The sequence below is a fragment of the Microtus oregoni genome, unplaced genomic scaffold (assembly GCF_018167655.1).
Source record: "Microtus oregoni isolate MIOR12 unplaced genomic scaffold, Mior012 000009F_ref0000495, whole genome shotgun sequence".
Lineage (NCBI taxonomy): Eukaryota > Metazoa > Chordata > Mammalia > Rodentia > Cricetidae > Microtus > Microtus oregoni.
Genome location: NW_024543068.1, coordinates 50,890,936 through 50,910,775, shown reverse-complemented (window position 1 = coordinate 50,910,775; position 19,840 = coordinate 50,890,936). Strand labels below are relative to the sequence as shown.

Sequence of the window (19,840 nt, the reverse complement as noted above, 5' to 3'; positions counted from 1 at the left end):
TTTCTTTGACTTTAAATAGGGTAATTTTATTATACATATATATTTAAAGCTAGCTTTTGTCTTTCTAAGTATTAGAGGACAAAATTACATCAGAGAGGATTTTCTTTTTTTCTTTTTCTTTTTTTTTTTTGCATATAGCTAATTGAATAAGTCACATTTGTAGACGGCAACACCAAAGAAGCTTCATTTCACAAGGTTTCGCTGTCTGTATGGCTGCACACTTGTCTCCACAAAAAGAAAAATGGTAATATTAGAAGGAAAAATCTGAGATAAATAAAACTGACTTTTAAATAAAGATAAATGTTCCAGGTTAAAAAAAAAAGAATATTATGATTCTTTAGTGGCTGTTGAACTGGATAGCTGTGTGTGTTTGTGTTGTTGTTTGAGTATGATTTTTTTGTTTGTTTTTTCTGGTCATGTGATGAGGTGTAGTTCTGCTTACTTTCTGCCAGAAATCTCTAGAGAGCTTGTGATTTAGTTCATTATGCAGTTCACACTTAGTGTGAATACAGCTACTTAACTGTATTGTTTCTTCAACAAAGAAGATACCTGATCCATCTGCAGGCATTAGACAGGCAGTGTGAATCATGCCAGCTCACATAGTTCTGAGACATGTGGCTGGAGCCAGAAGGGAAGGAATATTGGTCACAACACTAAGTATCCTGGTTTGGTTTTTTGCTTTGAAAAGCCAAGTAGTATAACAAAAGCACTGTTAACACTTTTGCTCATGAGATTGTTTTATATTTTTCCATACCAGGGAAAGAGAGCTCACTTTTTATTTTCTTAAAATGTTTATTTCACAAAATGTTCTGGTATACATGATTTTTTGATATTATTAATTCTTCTCTCACAAATACATCCTGACTGCCATCTCCTCTCCCTCTACTCCTCCCAGTCCTCCCCACCCAGTTCCACTGCCCCTCCATTTCCCTTCCCTTCAGAAAAGAGCAGACCTCTTTTATTATTCCCAACCAACCATGACATAACAAGATGCAATAAAACTAAGCAAAATCCCTCATATCAAGGATGGAGACAACCCAGTAGGAGGAAAGGGGTCCCAGGAGCAAGTAAAAGAGTCAGAGACACCCCCTACTCCCACTGTTTGAGTCCAATAAAAATCCCAGAGCTCAACTTATCCACAGCATTTCTGCAGATAACCCAGTGTAGACCTGTGGTTGCTCAGGCTCTGGGAGCCCCTATGAGCCCTGCTTGGTTGATTCTGTGGACCGTGTTCTCTTGGTGCTCTGTGAGACCTCTCTGGCTCTTACAATTCTCTTTCAAAAAAAAATAAAAAACAAAAACCAACAAGCTGGGCAGTGGAGACTACCTTTAATCCCAGCACTCAGATAGCAGAAGCAGATGTTTTAGTTCCAGGCCAGCCTGGTCTACAGAGTGAGTTCCAGGAGATCCACCAGTACATAGAAAAACTCTTGTCTTGATAAACACAACAAAAGACCAAGAAACTAAATTAAATTAACAAAATGCAGGTAGCTGTATCCATCAAGAACGTTGTTTCCTTTGTTGCCCAGTAAAAAGCAGTGGCTTCCAGAAGCAGGTACATTAGCTGGAATGACAGAGCTGTCGACTCCTCTAACTCTCTGTGAGTTCCCCAATTCATAGAAAGTTCAGGTCACTTAGACTTCATGACATGACTAAATTTACCTCAAAATATGTGCTCTGAGTTTTTCAGTAGTCTGTTGTGTATGGGTCAGTAAGGTATTTACAAATTACACTTTGTAGAAATTAATTTATACAAGTAAAACGCCCGGAACTTAAAGCTGTTTACATCTTTGGAGTCACAACACAAAGGAGTGTGATTAGGTACGATGGTTGTAAAGATGTAAATGACAGACAAATAATCGTATGAGATTTTTATAAACAAGTGATGTTTATGAATTTACTCCTTACTGGTGTACATTTATATTGAGAATCCATACTGTTATACAGTCTGTAGATTGATGGTTTCCGTTTAAACATTTGATTATTTTAAATCTGTATTTAATGGCACTGTTACAAAACCCATGTGGTAACTGTGTTTAAGTGTTTTCATGGTTGATTTGGTGTAAATTGTATGCAAATGGAACAATATTGCTGATAATAGCTTATTTTTTAAATTTAGGGGACATTAAGCAAGAGCCAGGAATGTACCGGGAAGGACCCACGTATCAGAGACGAGGGTCCCTTCAGCTTTGGCAGTTTTTGGTAGCTCTTCTGGACGATCCTTCAAATTCTCATTTCATTGCCTGGACTGGACGAGGCATGGAATTCAAGTTGATTGAGCCTGAAGAGGTTAGTTGAGTAGATTTCCAATAGGAAGCCACAATTTCCTATAAGTGGACTTGGTTAATATGCTAGAAAGGTATATAAAAAGTTTTAAAACTGTATAGACATATCCTAAATTTGAAAGTAGGTCAAAACAACGTGAAAGTACGGATTTGCTTCACGGTGTTAAGCCATGGAATGCAGTAGTCTCTCCCAGTTTGCAACAATTTACATCTGTTCAGAGGGTTGCTTTTGCAATAGAGTCCTGGCTTCACACCAAACACACACAGAGGACTCAGAAGTGGGAAATACCATTGCTAAACGTTTGGTTGTTTAAATCTGTAGTGTATTTAAAGCTCCATTTGGCTCTAAAGAAACTTTGGCTTTCTGTTGATGTACTTAAATAATATAAGTGAAGAACCACCAAAATATGGTGCAGGCCACAAAGACTAAAGATGCCTAACAGGATAATCTCAGAGCGCTTTACCATGACAGGAATGTGTGCTCTCCCTCATGGAAGGTTTTAATAATCAAAGCAAGAGTTGGACTGGGGAAGTTCAACAGGGATTTATGTCAGTTAAACAGCCATTTCCCTCCACCTGTGATTAAAATAAACCGAGCAGAAACAGAACATTTTTCTTTTGTCATATTTGTTAAGACAGGACACATTACTAAATGATGTCAGGAACATTTGAGCCACTTCAAAGAGCCCACATTCTACAAGTGATTAAGTTTCTCATACAACAATCAGTGGCATTTAGGCGTTTGACGTTTGAATCTGAATAAAAGAATGGAAGATCTGACTGGCTGGCCACTTAGTGCCAGCATCCTGAGTTTTCGTGATTAATTAAATGCAAGGGAGATATGCAATCACGTGTTTCATACAGCTGACGTTTCAACGACTTTGCTGTCACAGGTGCAGGAAGTCAAAGCAGGACCCAGTAATGCAGCCAGTTGACTCTTTCCAAATGGTAACAAGCTCAGTGGGAATTGTGTAATAGGTACTACATGTCTCCGAAGCTTTTGTTCAGCATCTTTTCCTAGGGGCCTCAGAGGACAGCTCAGTAGATAATATGCTTTTGTACAAGCGTGAAGGTTTGATTTCTGTTCTCAGCAGCCATGCTAACAGCCAGGTGTGGCAGCATATACCTTTAAACCCAGTGCCCTGAAGGCAGTCACGGCAAGATCCTAGGGACACACTTGTAAGCTAGTCTAGTTGAATCAGCATATTCCAGGTTTGGTGGGAGGCCCTGTCTCAAAAGGTGAGGTCAAGAAAGTAATTAAGGAAGACACTATCATCAACCACACACACATACACACATACCAAAAAAAAAAACAGAAGAAATTTAAAATTTTTAAAAATTTTATGTCCTATTTCTGATTGTTACTTAGTTCACACTTACAATCATATCCACCAGACAATGACTGTGCTGTCTTCTCCGATTTCTCGTTTGGAAAGGGTCTGTGAATTGTTTCCTTCTCTGTGTGGCTCACAGTCTCTCTCTAAAACTCCGCTACATACAAACCTTTCTGTGTTGACCCCGCAGTCAGTGAATGATGTCTTGGAAGCCACCATGTTATGCTGCTCACAGGTTTTATTCTATCATGTTTCATCTCTTAGTTGAAAATGATAGTGAATGAACATCTAATTCTAGCCTGCTTATGTGCTCAGTGTGCTTGGATAACGTTAGCAAACATAACTCAGGTATCTGAGATAATGGCTTATTATTTCCAAATTTATCAGTTATTATAGGGAATTATTCCCAGAAACATTCTTTAATATAGCAAGACACCTACAAGATTCCATGCCAACAACTTGATGATGCTCAAGCTAGTTGAATACCAGGAAGTTGGAGAGCCAGATCCTGATTCTAGCTTTACTGTCCCATATCCAAGCATTACCTTGCAAAGTTGGTGGGCTGGATGATTTAGGTTACTGATACTGTGCTTGCCTGGCCCACACAGGGCCTTGAGTTCTAACACCCAGCACCAAAGATACATTTACTAATATCATAAAAGGGATGAAGTTATTCTTAAACAACTACATTGACTCACTTAGTGTACTTAACAGTAAGGGTGAATGCCATGTTGCTACACTCCTTCTGCTCCTTCCTAACAGGGCAAGCGCTCATTTCAAAGTACTTCCTGAGAAAGATTTTGGAAGTCTTGGCCTAATCTTTGAAACTTTATGTTGACAATCATGTCTTGGCTTTGAGTGCTGCCGTGTATAACATCAGTGCTTATGGGGATCAAGTTGACTTTCCCAGTTTTCAGGTGGCCTGAAAGTTATTTATGCTTTCTGTCTTTTGTCTACAATGTATAGGTATATTGTTGGTGTTTTTCCCCCTTAACTTTATACTGGTTATGACCAGAATAAGTTTAAAGGCATACCTTTTAAATCCTAGACTACTAATCCATAGTGCTGAGAATTAATCGGCACTATAGGTTGTAAGCTCTTACAACTCCCTCTGACATGTTTTGCAACTATCACATGGCTCTCTCAGAGATGACAATGCTGCCATAAAGTTTGTTGCATTTTAATTTTGAAGTGAACTCTGGTAAGACTCTAGAAAAGACTCATTTGTAAATGAATGTTTTCAGGCATTGTTGCTTAGCAACACTTTTCGCATTCCCCGAGATTGACATGCTGTGTAGTTGCATCTCTATTGAGCCACTGACAGCCACTATTACAGGTTTAATTTTATTTTAAAAACAAAACCAAGACTCTCCCTCCCTCCCTCCCTCCCTCCCTCCCTTCTTTGCTTTCCCCTCCTCTCCATTCTCTTTGACATTTCAGGGTTTCCTAGCCCGGAGTGAGCTGGAACTCTTGATTCTCCTGTCATCACCCCAGTCTCATACTCAAATCCCAGGTGTTAGAATTACCGGCATTTCTTCCCATGCCTGGCTTGTATTTATTTCTTATTGCCACTTTTCCCCACCCTATTCACTATTACTTAGAATATTTACTGCCAAGTTGGTGGAAAATTAAGACGTATCTGCCCCCATGGCTGCTAGTTGAATAGACAGTCTGTTCCTGCTCTATCATGTCACTTTATGAGGTTATGATCTAACAAATGAAGTTTGCCTGAAGATCCCAGAAGCAAAGGATCCACTAGGGAGCTCTTACCTCTACGAAATCTTCAGACTGAAAAGAGAGTGAGTTTCTGTCTCATCCTGCCTTATACTCCTCTCTAGTGCTGGTATTTTTTAATGCTTTACTGTACTTAATTGAGCTATATATTTTCGCTACTGCCTTTCACCTTCATCCCCCCCTCCCCATTCCCCACACTCCCACTATACTCAGGAGATCTTGTCTTTTTCTCCTTTCTAGGTGGTTCCATGTATTTCTCGCTTAAGGCCTTCTTTGTTGTTTAGATTTGTTGGGGTTGTGGACTGACTGTAGGCTGATTATTCACTACTTTATGTCTAAAAGTCACTTATGAGTAAATACATATCATATTTGTCTTTCTGGGTTTAGGTTACCTCACTCATTTTTTATATATACATCCATTCATTTGCCTTCAAATTTTAAGATGTCTTTATTTTTTTTAGCTGTGTAGTACTCCATTGTGTAAATGTACCACATTTTTTTTTAAATCCATTCTTCAAGTGTGGGGCATCTAGGTTGTTTCCTGGTTCTGGCTATTATAAATAATGCTGCTATGAACATGGTTGAGCAAATGTCCTTGTGGTGTGATTGAACATCCTTTGGGTGAGAGTGGTATTGCCAGGTCTTGAGGTAGACTGATTTCTAATTTTCTAAGGAATTGCTGTACTGATTTCCAAAGGGGCCGTAAAAGTTTGCACTCCCACTAGCAATGGGGGAGTGTCCTGCTTACTCCACATCCTCTCCAGCATAAATTGTCATCAGTAATTTGATCTTGGCCGTTTTGACAGGTATGAGATGGCATCTTAGAGTTGTTTTGATTTGTATTTCCCTGATGGCTTAAGTGTCTTTTGTCCATTTGAGATTCATCTGTTAAGAGTTCTCATTTTAGGTCTGTACCCCATTTTTATTAGATGATTTCTTCTTTTGATGTCTAGTTTCTTGAGTTCTTTGTATATTTTGCAGATCAGTCCTCTGTCAGCTCTTATATTAAAGGCGTGCACCACTACCGCCGGGCCTCTATGGCTAACTAGTATGGGGTTAAAGGTGTGTGCCACCACTACCTGACCTGTATGACCGACTACTATGGCTACTTTTGCACTCTGGTCTTCAAGAAAGCTTTATTTGTTAGATCATAAAAAATATCACCACAACTTTACTCACAAAATAGTATACCAACTGATATGATTAAAGACCATTTTATGTTCATTCCAAGAATACAAATTAGTGATAGAAAGAATAGTAAGGATCATTGGTTTTAAAGGGGCAGGGGGACAACAGAAAGGTTGTGGCTAATGAAGAGAAGAGGAGCAGAGAGGTGGCTTTGAGGATATTTTTTATTGTATGGGACACAACAACTTGTAATTTCATGGAAACAATGGATCACGGTCTCTTAGAGAATGCTCTCCTAAGCTTGCTTAGTCTGTGCATGGTTTCTCTCACTCAGCCTACAAAAGAGTGTGGATTAATGAGTTCATGACTTCTACTGCAGTCAAAGATGCAGACTTCTCTCTGTGTATGCCTCTATCAGTCCAATGTGACATGGAGGTGGAATGGCACCTCCATTGGGAAGAAGTGTTTCCAAAGCTGTGCTGAGAGCTCTGCCTTGGCCAGACCCAGTGGTCCACCACGGCAACACATTAAACACTTCCAAGATCTTTAATAAACACTGGGCATTCTGCGAGAAAGAAAGAAAGAAAGAAAGAAAGAAAGAAAGAAAGAAAGAGAGAGAGACTTGCATATATGGTGTTTTTTTCCACTTCCACATTATTTTTAGCTTCCAATTAATGTTTCCTAAATGAGTTTAATTTTCCAGTTTGGAGTTAGCTCTAGTTTTCTTCAGAGGCCACTTAGGGCAATAACAATTATTTGTAGTTTAGTTTAACAATCGGCATACTGTTTCCTCGGCAGCCACACTACCAAGCTGTTCTTTCTTCGCACAATCTGAGCAGGGGCTTTCCTCCTCCTCCTCCTCCTCCTCCTCCTCCTCCTCCTCCTCCTCCTCCTCCTGTTCCTCCTCCTCCTCCTCCTTCTTCTTGTCACAAATGTAATAAAACACCTTTACAAAGGAATTATTAAGCAGTTCTTAATTGGAATTTTTGTCTGAAAGTTCAGGAAGGAAAAGACTGATAGTGTATTGCAGAAGGGAAAATATGCCTTGTTTTGGTCAATTGCAGCCTGTTCTTTCCTGATGGAAACATATTCCCTTATTTCCATTTAACTTCTGCTCAAAACAATGGTGACAAAGAATTCTATTGTGACATTTAGGAAAGAGGACCGCATGCCTGGTTTAAAGCAGGACCCAGGAAACTCAGATCATGGAGGAGGCTGTTTTACTTATGCCTTGGATTTGGACATGGTTTTGTGGGTTGAAATGTCATACACTGATAAATGTCTTTGTGTGTGTGTGTGTGTGTGTGTGTGCGCGCGCACGCACGCACGTGCCACTAACCCTGAACAATGTGACTGATGAAGGCTGAACACTAACAATGTGATCCTGTTTTGCTGGCAGGTGGCCCGGCGTTGGGGCATTCAGAAGAACAGGCCAGCTATGAACTATGACAAACTTAGCCGTTCTCTCCGCTATTACTATGAGAAGGGAATCATGCAGAAGGTGAGGTGATATTGCGTTCAAACTCACTGAGATGTGCCCACCACCGGTCTCTAAGTCAGTTCTTACAATCACAGTAGCGCTGTCCTGCTCCAGCCAGGCTTCCACCCGTAGATGCTTGACTCCTGCTTGGAGCATCACAGGTCTGTCTGAAAAGTCATGGACACTGCAGATAAATGTATAGTAGTGTCTATCAAGGGGCAGGCTTTCTGAAGATTCCACTTTATCACACGTGGTAATAAAAAGTTATTTCAGTATCAATAGTACATCTCCATGTCTCTAGAAGCTGTAATTTTACTGTGCCCACAGCCACACATTCTTTAAATGCTTGTCTCTTTCTTTTCTTTTTTCTTTTCGTTCTGATTCTTAAAACATCTCTTGTTCTTATTAGAAAAAGGAGCAAAACACTTTTTTTTCTTGCTCCATATCTTGCCTGATTTCATCACTTGACAGTTTAATATCCCAAACCACTTACTTGTAATAAATGTTTCATCTCATTTGGTTAGTAGAACAAAGTTCAATATATTTTAATTCAAATGAGCTTCTTTTAATATTTAAAAGTTGTTTAGTGTAAAAGACAAAAACATGGATAAAGATAAAATGTTCTTAATATATAACATAAAGGAGGCCATGAATAAATGAATATATAAAGATAAAACATTTGAATATTTGTTATTATTTCCTTCAGCCGTTGGTGCTTTACGGCTTCTCTAGGCCTTGCAGGTGGATGTGAATGCTCCACAGAACAGACTCTTTGGATGCCACTGTTTGGCACATGAAAGGCAGGTTGGGTACCACACCAGCATGTGGAGATTGTACTCTGCATATACGCAGCAACAAACCAGGGTCCCTTATGTTAGCAAGTACTAACATTCAAACATGTACAGTCATTTCCCTGCTGTTCCAAGAGCCACTTCTCATGGTTAAGTACATTGTAGCATAGTTTATTCAGAAGAACTCTGTGACTCCCCTCCTTATTACACACAAACACATAATGGGGAATTCCAAGTTTGTATGACGATATTTATTCACTGGCTTAAAATTTTAATTAAGCCTTTGTGATGTATGTAAAGCACAATTAAGCTAGAAGTCTGGAGAATAAAATACAAATAACTGAAAGCGTTAATACAAGTAAAACATTTTAAGTGTAATTAATTTCAGTAATCATGAAATAGAAATAAGTTGTATTGGAAAGATTCTTGTACTTTGTAGATAAAATATCTTCACATCTAGTTAAAAAATTAGCAATACTTATAAAAATATTTACTAATGTAGTAATGTTTATATTTTCCATGATATATTTGCTTCTCTTTGCTTTACCATTTACGTTTGCGATTTTATTTATTTTATTTAATAATTGTAAACAGAGAGCTTTGTTTGGGTCAAATATGCCCCCATTCCCTCTCCTTCAAATTTTGAAAAATTACTATGTTTCCTGTGTGCTTTTGTGTGTGTACCATCAGTATATGTGTGCAAGTCAGATGACAGCTAGCAGTCCTCAGGCCTGGCTTGCCCCTCTGTGGGACCCAGGGATGGATCTCAAGTTGTCAGACTTGGAGGCAAGTGCCTTACTTGCTGAGCTTTCTTAAAATTTTAAAAATGGAAGTGTAATTTAAATATGTTTCTAGGCTTTGACAACACACCCACCTCCCATTTCCTTCTGATACATCCCTTCACAGAATGCCTGTGCTTTTCCATCTCACTGTTACATTTAGATTTTACCTAATATGCAGGGTTTCTCACCCTGTAATTGTATCCCTAACAAAGGAAGGCATCATGTACTTTGTCTGTGTGTCAGCTCCTATTTTAAACTCAGCAATATCTAAAGTGCGATAAATACAGTAGTAGCACTAAAAATGTTTATTCAGAGAAAACTAGAAGGAAGCAGAGGCAGAAGTCCCTAGGAGATTTTATAATTTCGATGGCATCTTGTGCATTTAAATTCCACATGATGAAATGCTTCTCATTTATTACACTGCTTCCCAGTAAAGACAACCTCAACACATCGGGCAAAATGACAGGTCCAGTACCCAAGGCAAACAATTCTTTTTCTGCAGCCTCAAACTAAACACAGTGGGCTATAAAACACTCAGAGGCATGCAGAATAAAGCATTTATTTTACTTTCATTTCCTGAAAATACTTCGACAAATAAAGAGGAAAGGAAGCAAAGCTAAGGTGTATCATCGCTCAGCGTTTGTTTGGTGCCGCCTGCTTTTCAGTTTTGCAGTCCTTTCATTAGTTTCCTTGTTTGTCTTTTTAATTTGGAGTGAGGACTAAAGGAAGAGCATTAAGCTCCATGCCCCCCTTCTGCTTTGCGCTGGGCTAGAGACTTCCCTCCATGTGCCACAGCTGGCTTTCCAGGGAGCCCTTCCTGTCTCCGTTTCACAAGACAAGGAACTGAAGGGCAGTTTAAGAAACATGTCCAGATTCATAAACACTGCTTAGTGTCAGCTCTTTCAAACCTCTGCATAGCCAGATTATTTGGACACTGATGTGGATCCTTTTACTTAAATTCAGGGCAGCAGATATTCTAACTCTGAGTCCAGAGCAGCAGAGCTCCTTGGCAGTCATTCCCCCTCTCCCAAACATGAACAGAGAATTTATAAACTGTGAGCACACTGTTTCCCCATGTCACAAATCAACTAGCAAGATCTTTGGACATAGAAACATAAGACAGTCAATACTTTTCAGCTATCTGAAATTGTGAACTACACACACAAACACACACACACACCAAAGTTAGCACAGGGAACTGCCTTTGTTCCCCATCTCATCTGGGTCTTGAGTTCCTCAGCATTGTATATTAGTGGCAGGTACATCTATCTGTCTCCTTCAATTGTTTATCATTTTCTACAGAAGCATTACTCTTCAAAACTTAAGTTTGGGGCATGTCTTTCTCTACAAATTATGCTATGCCTCCTTTATTTCAGGCAGTTGTCACATTTCCTTTTCTCATTTCCTCCCTTCCCAGTGTGTATTTTAGACTCCTTTCACTTTTTTTTTACGCCTCTTACTTCAATTTGACACTTTACACACATCCTTAAGCTTCATCTAATGTATCTTGCCTTCATTTTAAAAAGTGATGTGCTCAGGATAATGTCCTCTTGCTCCATTCTTCATTTAAATAAGGCTATGTATCTTTGGGGTTTTTTCAGATGAGACTGCACGGTGCCAGGGGAAAGATGGAGGAGAAAGAAGCAGTGCATCTTGGGAATTAGTGATCACTAGTTTCATCTTATTAGGAATAAAGCACATTTTCCTTTTAAAACTTGCAAGTTGTAGAAATATAATAGGGGAAGATAAACCTTAAAGACATTTTTAAAAGCAAAGATGTTACCTTTAAGACAAACCCTTCAAGATAAACCTTAAAGACATTTTTAAAAGCAAAGATGTTACCTTTAAGACAAACCCTTCAATGTGAATTGCTTGCATCACATTGGTTTTCTTCCCCAAATGGCAGCATAAGTACCCCTTTATTTTAAAAAGGAAAAAGCAAACTGCTGAGTTTCCTAGCTATTTGTGGAATAGATTAATTATTACTCTAGGCCAACATTTCGTGATTCCCTTGATTGAACCACAGCTTACTTCACAAAGTTAAAACGTTTCCCCATGAAAATGTAATCTGTGATTTAGTCAAATGTTTTCCTTTGCCCTCCATCCCTGCTGTTGTCTTAATCTGTGTTTGTTTCTCTCTCCCCTACCCACGTGGGGACGGTGACGCTGGGCTTTTCCATGCTATTCTCAGGTGGCTGGAGAGAGATATGTCTACAAATTTGTGTGTGACCCGGAAGCCCTTTTCTCCATGGCCTTTCCGGATAATCAGCGCCCACTGCTGAAGACGGACATGGAACGTCACATCAACGAGGAGGACACGGTGCCTCTGTCTCACTTTGACGAAAGCATGGCCTACATGCCAGAAGGGGGCTGCTGCAACCCCCACCCCTACAACGAAGGCTACGTGTACTGAAAGGAGAGACAGTCAAGCAGGGCACCCCGTGCTTCGCCTGTTTTGTTTTTCAAGATTGAGAGAATCATCGAATTCTCTTCAATCTTTGTTTTATTTTTGTTGTTTGTATTTTATTTTTAAAATAATAATACAAAAAGGGGCTTTTCCTGTTGCATTATTCTATGGTCTGCCATGGACTGCGCACTTTATTTGAGGGTGGGTGGGAATAATTTAGACATTCATTCTTGGTTAGAGGAAGATGGTGGGTGAACGGGCAGAGGGAACTGGGGATTCCTTTTTACTTAGGCTTGGGATGGGGTCCTACGGGTTTTCTGTATGATGAAGCTATATCATTTTTGTTCGAATTCATAATAACATAAGATAATTTTCTCGGTATCTACGGTACATTTGATTTCATATATGTAAATATCTACTTGGAGACCGTTTGCCTTGGGCATTTCCCCATCATTACTGAAGTCTTTGCAGGTGTACAAAAAAATCTACTGTAAATGGCAGTTTAATGTTAGAAATGACTGTTTTGCAGCTCTTGTAAAAAAGCAAAGTATTTAGCAATTACATTTGCTGTTCTTTCTGTTCCATTTTGCTTTACACATGACTTGTGAAGGGTAAGCATATATTTGGGCAATTCTTTCTGAATTTGAGTAATCACCGTTACTGTAAATAAGTGGCACAATTTTGGACTCTGGCTCCAATTGAGTCATAGGCCAGTAGCATTACATGTATCCGGTGCCATCTTGCTGTTTCAGTAGGAATACTGTCTTTTAAATATGTCAATGCCCATTTCAGTTAAATAATGACATGTCATGATCCTTTGGAATCTTCATTTAAGTGTTAAATCTGGGATCACAATGAAGCAAAAAGAGAAAAAAAATACCTGTCTCCTTTCACTATCTTCAGTACATAAATACATTATTTAATCAATAAGAATTAACTGTACTAAATCACATATTACGCTGTTCTAGTTACAGCAAGCACTCTTTAAGAAAAATATCCACTACACTAAATAGGTACTATAGTAATTTTTAGACATGGTACCCATTGATATGCATTTAAATGTTTCACGGCTGTGTTCTGTTGATAACATATATAAATATTAGATAATGCTAATGCTTCTGCTGCTGTCTTTTCTGTAATATTCTCTTTCATGCTGAATTTACTATGACCATTTATAAGCAATGCAGTTAACTACAGATAGCATTTCAGGACAAAATAGATGACTCGAACCATTTATTGCTTAAGAAATACACCATGCCTTGCTATAAGCAGCTTTTATGCACATTGACAAATGAAGAGTGAGCTTCAGCTTGCTAAGGGAAACTGGGAACTTGTGTAACTTTTGGCGATTTGGAGCACTGTTCATGAACGTTTAAAGAATACGGGAAGTTGCTGTGTGACAACTGATGCAGTCCGTCGTCTCCTGGACATGCCTGTAAATGTGATCAGACTGTATGAAAGAAGATTCAAAGATCTAAAGTTTCGAAGTTGTTGCCTTTGTTTTCATTTTGTTTGGTTTTGCATTTAAAAACAATAGCATCGAAGGTGTGCCGCGTTGTTCATTCACCCTGAAAACCATAAGGAAGTAGTGTCTTATTAACCCTGAGTAGCTGCTTTCAAGATCCAAGCAAAGGAAATGAATTGTGTTCAATCTCTGACTATTCTGGAGAATAACTTTGTGAAGAATATATAGGAAAATAATTATTTTTTAGAAAACCCTTAAACACAGAGCCCAAATAAGCCTAGGAAAGCATTTCTGAGCACAAGAAAGACCTTGTGAAGATGAGCCCACGGTACCCATTCTCCCATGCCCCACCGGCCACAGTTCTTTCTTGAAACCGACAATTACTTCACTCTTCACACAGCCAACCCAGTACTATCCACATCCTCCAGAAACGTTCTGATATCTATGTATGTGTATACATGATTTCATTGACTGTGTTGCATGTGTACTACGTGGTCCTTCACAGGGCGATAAGTACGCCTTAAGACTGAGGACACCACCATGACCGTGTAGCCATTACAACACTTAGAACAGAGACCGACTTTCTAAATGACCAGTGAAGTAGTCACTGGACAGACAGCTGAGGTTTGTGATTGGGCTACTTGGTAAAATAGAAGGAAATTCTAAATGCATCTTTAAATGTAAATCATACTGAGGAGTCTTGTTTTTCCATTGTTCTTTTGTTTTCGCCTTTTCAATATTCTTGTTCTAATCAGTCAGAGAAGATGAACTGGATCCTGAGCTGTTTCAAGGGATCACAAGAATAAAGGTATTTTCATATCTAAGGACAACTACATGTTGTGTTGTCATAGGTAGTGACTTAATTAACTAAATAAGTCATCAACAAACATTAAGTCTTTTCTTAATTTAGAAGCATTTAAAATATAGCTTCGTAAACTTAAGCAAAAGGAAAGTTTTTATATAATTTTATTTTTTGTGGTCTTTTGTTTTCTGCCTCTTTTTCCTTTCAGGTAGATAATAAACCTAGTAGCTGATTTCTGAAAGATTCTTGCATTTTGTATTTCAAAAGCATTGGCTACCAAACATAACAATTAGTAAAGTGAAGTTTCCCTTCAACTTAGTAAAAGAAATGAAAAGATATATTCACTAGTGATTGAGGTCTCTCATTAAAGATTGCATAATTTCTTAAAACACAGAATATCACCTTCAATGAAAAATTATTTTATTCGGGGGTGCTTCAAAATGAAATTTTGCAAACCTGTGTGTGTATTTCCTCAAATCACTGAAGCCTTGCTTCCTGTAGATGTTATAACAAATTACTTAGACTTTAGTACCAACAGAAATTTATCTTCCTGCAGTTCTGGAGGTTAAAATTTCAAAGTCAGCCTTAAAGGGCTAAAGCCAAGACATTAGGAGGGGCATTGTTTTTGTTTTTGTTTTTGGTTTTGGTTTGTTTTTTTTGTTTTCCAGTCTGGGCTGTCAGCATTTCCTGACTGCTAGTTACATTTCAATTTTCTCTCCTGGGACACATCCCTTCCTCTCCATTGTCACTTAGCCGGACTTCTTTTAAGGGACCTTGTGATTCTATTTAGGGTTTACCTAGAAAAGCCAGGTTGGTCTTGTCCTCTCAGTCTCCTCAATCCTGTGCCACGTTTCTTTTGACAGATTATCAGTTCCTAGGTTCCTAGGATTATGATGTGATCCTGGGGGAGACTGTTCAACTTTACTGAGTTTCCCACACAAAGACCCCAGAGAGCAAAACCCCACTTGATTTATTTATTGAGGTTGCTAAAATGAGTGTATTCTAAAGAATGTCATCATTTACCTTTCAGATTATCACCCCTTATTTTGCATAAATACTTTTGAAAAAAATCTCTGTATCAAAATTCACCTGTTCTAGCAAATCGTCTGGGTTACACATCAAGCTTTGGTATGACTTCAAGATCCTGCGTGTCCTAGTTAAGCACACCATGATAGAAAAGATAACTAAGCTGTGATAATAACGGCAGGAGCACAGTTAAATCTGGTGCTCGTGCTATATTAGGTTTTGAAAAAAAAATTTTAGTATCTCTAATGAGTTGATTCCTTTTGATTTTCACATCTGCAAATGACAACTGCTAGTTCAATAAACACGATAAACAATATGTCTCTGTTAACTGAAGGAACAGAACTTCTAAAAACTGAGTCTACTTCTCTTTATGTGACAATGAGGGGCATTTTCCTGCCTAATGTCACGAATTTGGACCAGATTAGAGTGTTCTAAAATGAATCATGTTTTTATCATGCAGCCCTTTCCAGATTATATAATCATAAAACATGAAAAAAACTATTTGAATCCCTAAAATTTTTTAAGATCAGTAACAAATAGGCTCTTTTCCAGGAAGTTTGGTATGGGCAAAAAAAATTAAAAATAGGCAGAATAGGTGGAGGAATCAACTTAACGACAGCTGATATGTATGTTAGACAATTGCAACAAGAATTATGTAGGAGTCAGGTTTCATAAAAGCATTTCTGTCACGTTTAATTTTAAAGATTTGGGTGAGTGCTGACCTAGGAAGATGGAGAGGTGTTTACTGCCTCCTGGGTTCTTTGGAAAGCTGACCAAACTTAGAGAGAACTCAACTAGTAGTTTTAGGGCTTGATTTTTGTTTTTTAAAAAAAGTAAGACTTACTTAGACACTTTATTTATTAAAAAAAAGGCATTTTATGGAAAATTATAGTTTAAGAGGAAACTGTGGTTAGACTAGCGGGTGCCTTTATGGAAATATTAACGGTTTTGGAATGTTCAATAAAAATGTATATATAATAGTGGTGGTTTAAGAATCCATATATAAGGTAGGTTTCTTTTTGCTTATAAACACCAATATTCTTACTTAGCTCCATTCAAAAGGTATGTTTCTATGGGGGAGATTTTTTTTTTAATTTGCTTGGTTGTATTAAGCTTATAATTACAGTTTGGGAAATCATTATGAAATTCATGTGGTGATAACAAATTAAGTATGCTCAAGATTTAAGTCTAAAATAAAAGCCCAGAAATTGAAAATATTGGATTGTTGTTGATCACTTGGAATGCTGGCACACTCACATCCTATGGTCGGTGGTTGACTGCCTCTTAACGGGCTACAGCTTGAATCATTTGTGATTGAACTGTAGTATTTCTTTGCTGGTGCCATCACTCCTCCCTTTCAGTTTCCGAAGGACTTAGGTACCATGACACTTAGTGTACTTTCCATTTAGGTACCATGACACTTAGTGCACTTTCCACTTAGGTACCATGACACTTAGTGCACTTTCCACTTAGGTACCATGACACTTAGTGCACTTTCCACTTAGGTACCATGACACTTAGTACACTTTCCACTAAGGTACCATCACACTTAGTGCACTTTCCACTTAGGTACCATGACACTTAGTGCACTTTCCACTTAGGTACCATGACACTTAGTGCACTTTCCACTTAGGTACCATGACACTTAGTGTGTAGTAATAGGGGTGGCGGGGCTGTGTTCCCAGCACCCCAGCCGCCTGCCCGGCTTATGTCCCGAAATAACAACACACAAACTGTATTCATTTAAACACTGCTTGGCCCATTGTCTTCTAGGCTAATTCTCACATATTAATTTAGCCCATTTCCAATCATCTGTGTATGGCACTCCAAGGTGCGCTTACCAGGAAGATTCTAGCCTATGTCCATCCTGGGTCCGAGCTTCATCCTGTGTGTCTGCCAGGGAGCAGGGCATGGCGTCTCCGCTAAGGCGTCTACTCTGGAGAGCAGAGCTGTGGAGTCTCTGACCTCACTTCCTCTTCCTCCCAGCATTTTGTTCTGTTTACTCCACCCACAGGGCCAAGCAGTTTCTTTGTTGGCCAATGACCTTCCTCCATCATTAGTGCACTTTCCACTTAGGTACCATGACACTTAGTGCACTTTCCACTTAGGTACCATGACACTTAGTGCACTTTTCAACTGTGTTCCAACTTCTTCAGTTACATTTGACTAAATTCTAATACATGTATTGAGGGAATAACAAAGAGAACTTTGGGGACTCACAAGGATATGAAACTTGCCTACAGGGCCTCTGTCATGACTAGGTCTCTCTAAGGAGCTCAGGAAACATGGCTGTGCTGAGATGTCAGGATAGCACAAGCAGACTCATAGCTTGGACTTAACTATATTCTCATTTTAACTTCTCTTGACATGAACTATTATAATTATGTTTGGCTGAAAGAGTTATTGATTGATTGCTCAGTCTTACCTTTTGAACAATCCTTGTAGGAAAGCTAAAAAGTAAATCAAACATCGTTTAAGACAACAGCAAAGACAAATGAAAATGATTGAAGTATCCTTCGATTCTTTTCTGTTGCAGATTCCAGACTAACGTTAACCAAGGAAGAGCATGCACACTGCACTCTTCAGTAAGCCTTATACACAGCCAGTGCACACACACACTGCACTCCTCAGTAAGCTGTACACACGGCAAGTGCACACACACACTGCACTCCTCAGCAAGCCTTATACACAGCAAGTGCACACACACACTGCACTCCACAGTAAGCTGTATACACAGCCAGTGCACACACACACTGCACTCCTCAGTAAGCTGTACACACGGCAAGTGCACACACACACTGCACTCCTCAGTAAGCCTTATACACAGCAAGTGCACACACACACTGCACTCCACAGTAAGCTGTATACACAGCCAGTGCACACACACACTGCACTCCTCAGTAAGCCTTATACACAGCCAGTGCACACACACACTGCACTCCTCAGTAAGCTGTACACACAGCCAGTGCACACACACACTGCACTCCACAGTAAGCTGTATACACAGCCAGTGCACACACACACTGCACTCTTCAGTAAGCTGTATACACAGCCAGTGCACACACACACTGCACTCTTCAGTAAGCTGTATACACAGCCAGTGCACACACACACTGCACTCTTCAGTAAGCTGTACACACGGCAAGTGCACACACACACTGCACTCCACAGTAAGCTGTATACACAGCCAGTGCACACACACACTGCACTCCACAGTAAGCTGTATACACAGCCAGTGCACACACACACTGCACTCCACAGTAAGCTGTATACACACGGCAAGTGCACACACACACTGCACTCCACAGTAAGCTGTATACACACGGCAAGTGCACACACACACTGCACTCCACAGTAAACTGTATACACAGCCAGTGCACACACACACTGCACTCCACAGTAAGCTGTATACACAGCCAGTGCACACACACACTGCACTCCACAGTAAGCTGTATACACAGCCAGTGCACACACACACTGCACTCCTCAGTAAGCTGTACACACGGCAAGTGCACACACACACTGCACTCCTCAGTAAGCTGTACACACAGCCAGTGCACACACACACTGCACTCCACAGTAAGCTGTACACATCGCACTGTTAGTCGAAGAGGGACAAAAAAGTCTTCAGAAAACTTTTGAGGCACAGAAGGATGAGTCACATGATTTAGAAGAAACAGGAGTGAATTAAGAGCAGAACTGAACCAAACAGGAAGTGTTGCGTAAGCACTACTCAGTTGTTAAGGCTTACTTTTGCTAAGGGGGTAACAACAGCATCATATACAAGTAAATATTCCAAATCACTAGAAAAATCACCTCATAGAAAGTTACAAAAATGGTGGATTCAAGGAAAGATAACGTGTGTAACAGGACTTTTCAGTCTGCAAAATGCCGTCTTTTGTTCAGGAATCAAGCTGACCGCCTCCACAACATGGTTATTCTATTTGTAATTGAACAGAAATATTTCCTTTGTTCTTAAAAATAGTTTTAAAACTTAATTTTAAGCAAAGTTTTCCATACTTTGGGAAAAAATGTTGAAACGCATTCTAGTTTAAATCTGCCTGCTGACCAGGCACTGGTGGCAGCACACAACTTTAATCCCAGCATTTGGGAGGCAGAGGCAGGAGGATTCCTGTGAGTGTGAGGCCAGTCTGGTCTACAGAGTGAATTACAGGACAGGCTCCAAAGCTACAGAGAAACCCTGTCTTGAAACCCTGCCCTCACATGAAAAGGAAAACAAAAGAAAAAATTCCGCTTGCTGGCTAGGATCTTTAGCATCCAGTGTCAATAACAATATTCAGAGGGGTGTGCAACCACTTGATTTCAAAATGTTTTTATTTTTCTTAGACAAAATATTAATATTTAAAATACTCCAGTTGATATTTAGTTGTGTATTAGGGTCTGAAATATATAAACATGGTTCATTTGCTAATAGATTGACTTAAATTTTATATGATAGTTTGATATCCTTATTAAGAAAATAAAAATGTCCGAATAGTCCTTTAATTGTGTCAGGGAGAGCAAAGTATACTGAAGTTGCCAGCTAATTGAGTGTTTTTAAACAATTCAGCCTTTGGGATACATGCTAACAACAGAGGCTTCAAGC

At 39.3% G+C, this 19,840-nt stretch overlaps 1 protein-coding gene across 5 annotated transcripts in view; it reads left to right on the top strand.

Annotated features, from left to right (window-relative positions):
* The window catches only part of Etv1 (ETS variant transcription factor 1), a 94,429-nt gene extending 77,987 nt beyond the window's left edge, over positions 1–16,442 (top strand). For all 5 annotated transcript variants that reach the window (XM_041658183.1, XM_041658184.1, XM_041658185.1 and 2 more), the window contains 3 exons: positions 2,120–2,289; positions 7,881–7,982; positions 11,726–16,442. In XM_041658183.1, the coding sequence (XP_041514117.1) occupies positions 2,120–2,289; positions 7,881–7,982; positions 11,726–11,947 (494 nt within the window). In that variant the 3' untranslated portion in view covers positions 11,948–16,442. The remainder of the gene's footprint in view (positions 1–2,119; positions 2,290–7,880; positions 7,983–11,725) is intronic.
* The last annotated feature ends 3,398 nt before the right edge of the window (positions 16,443–19,840 follow it).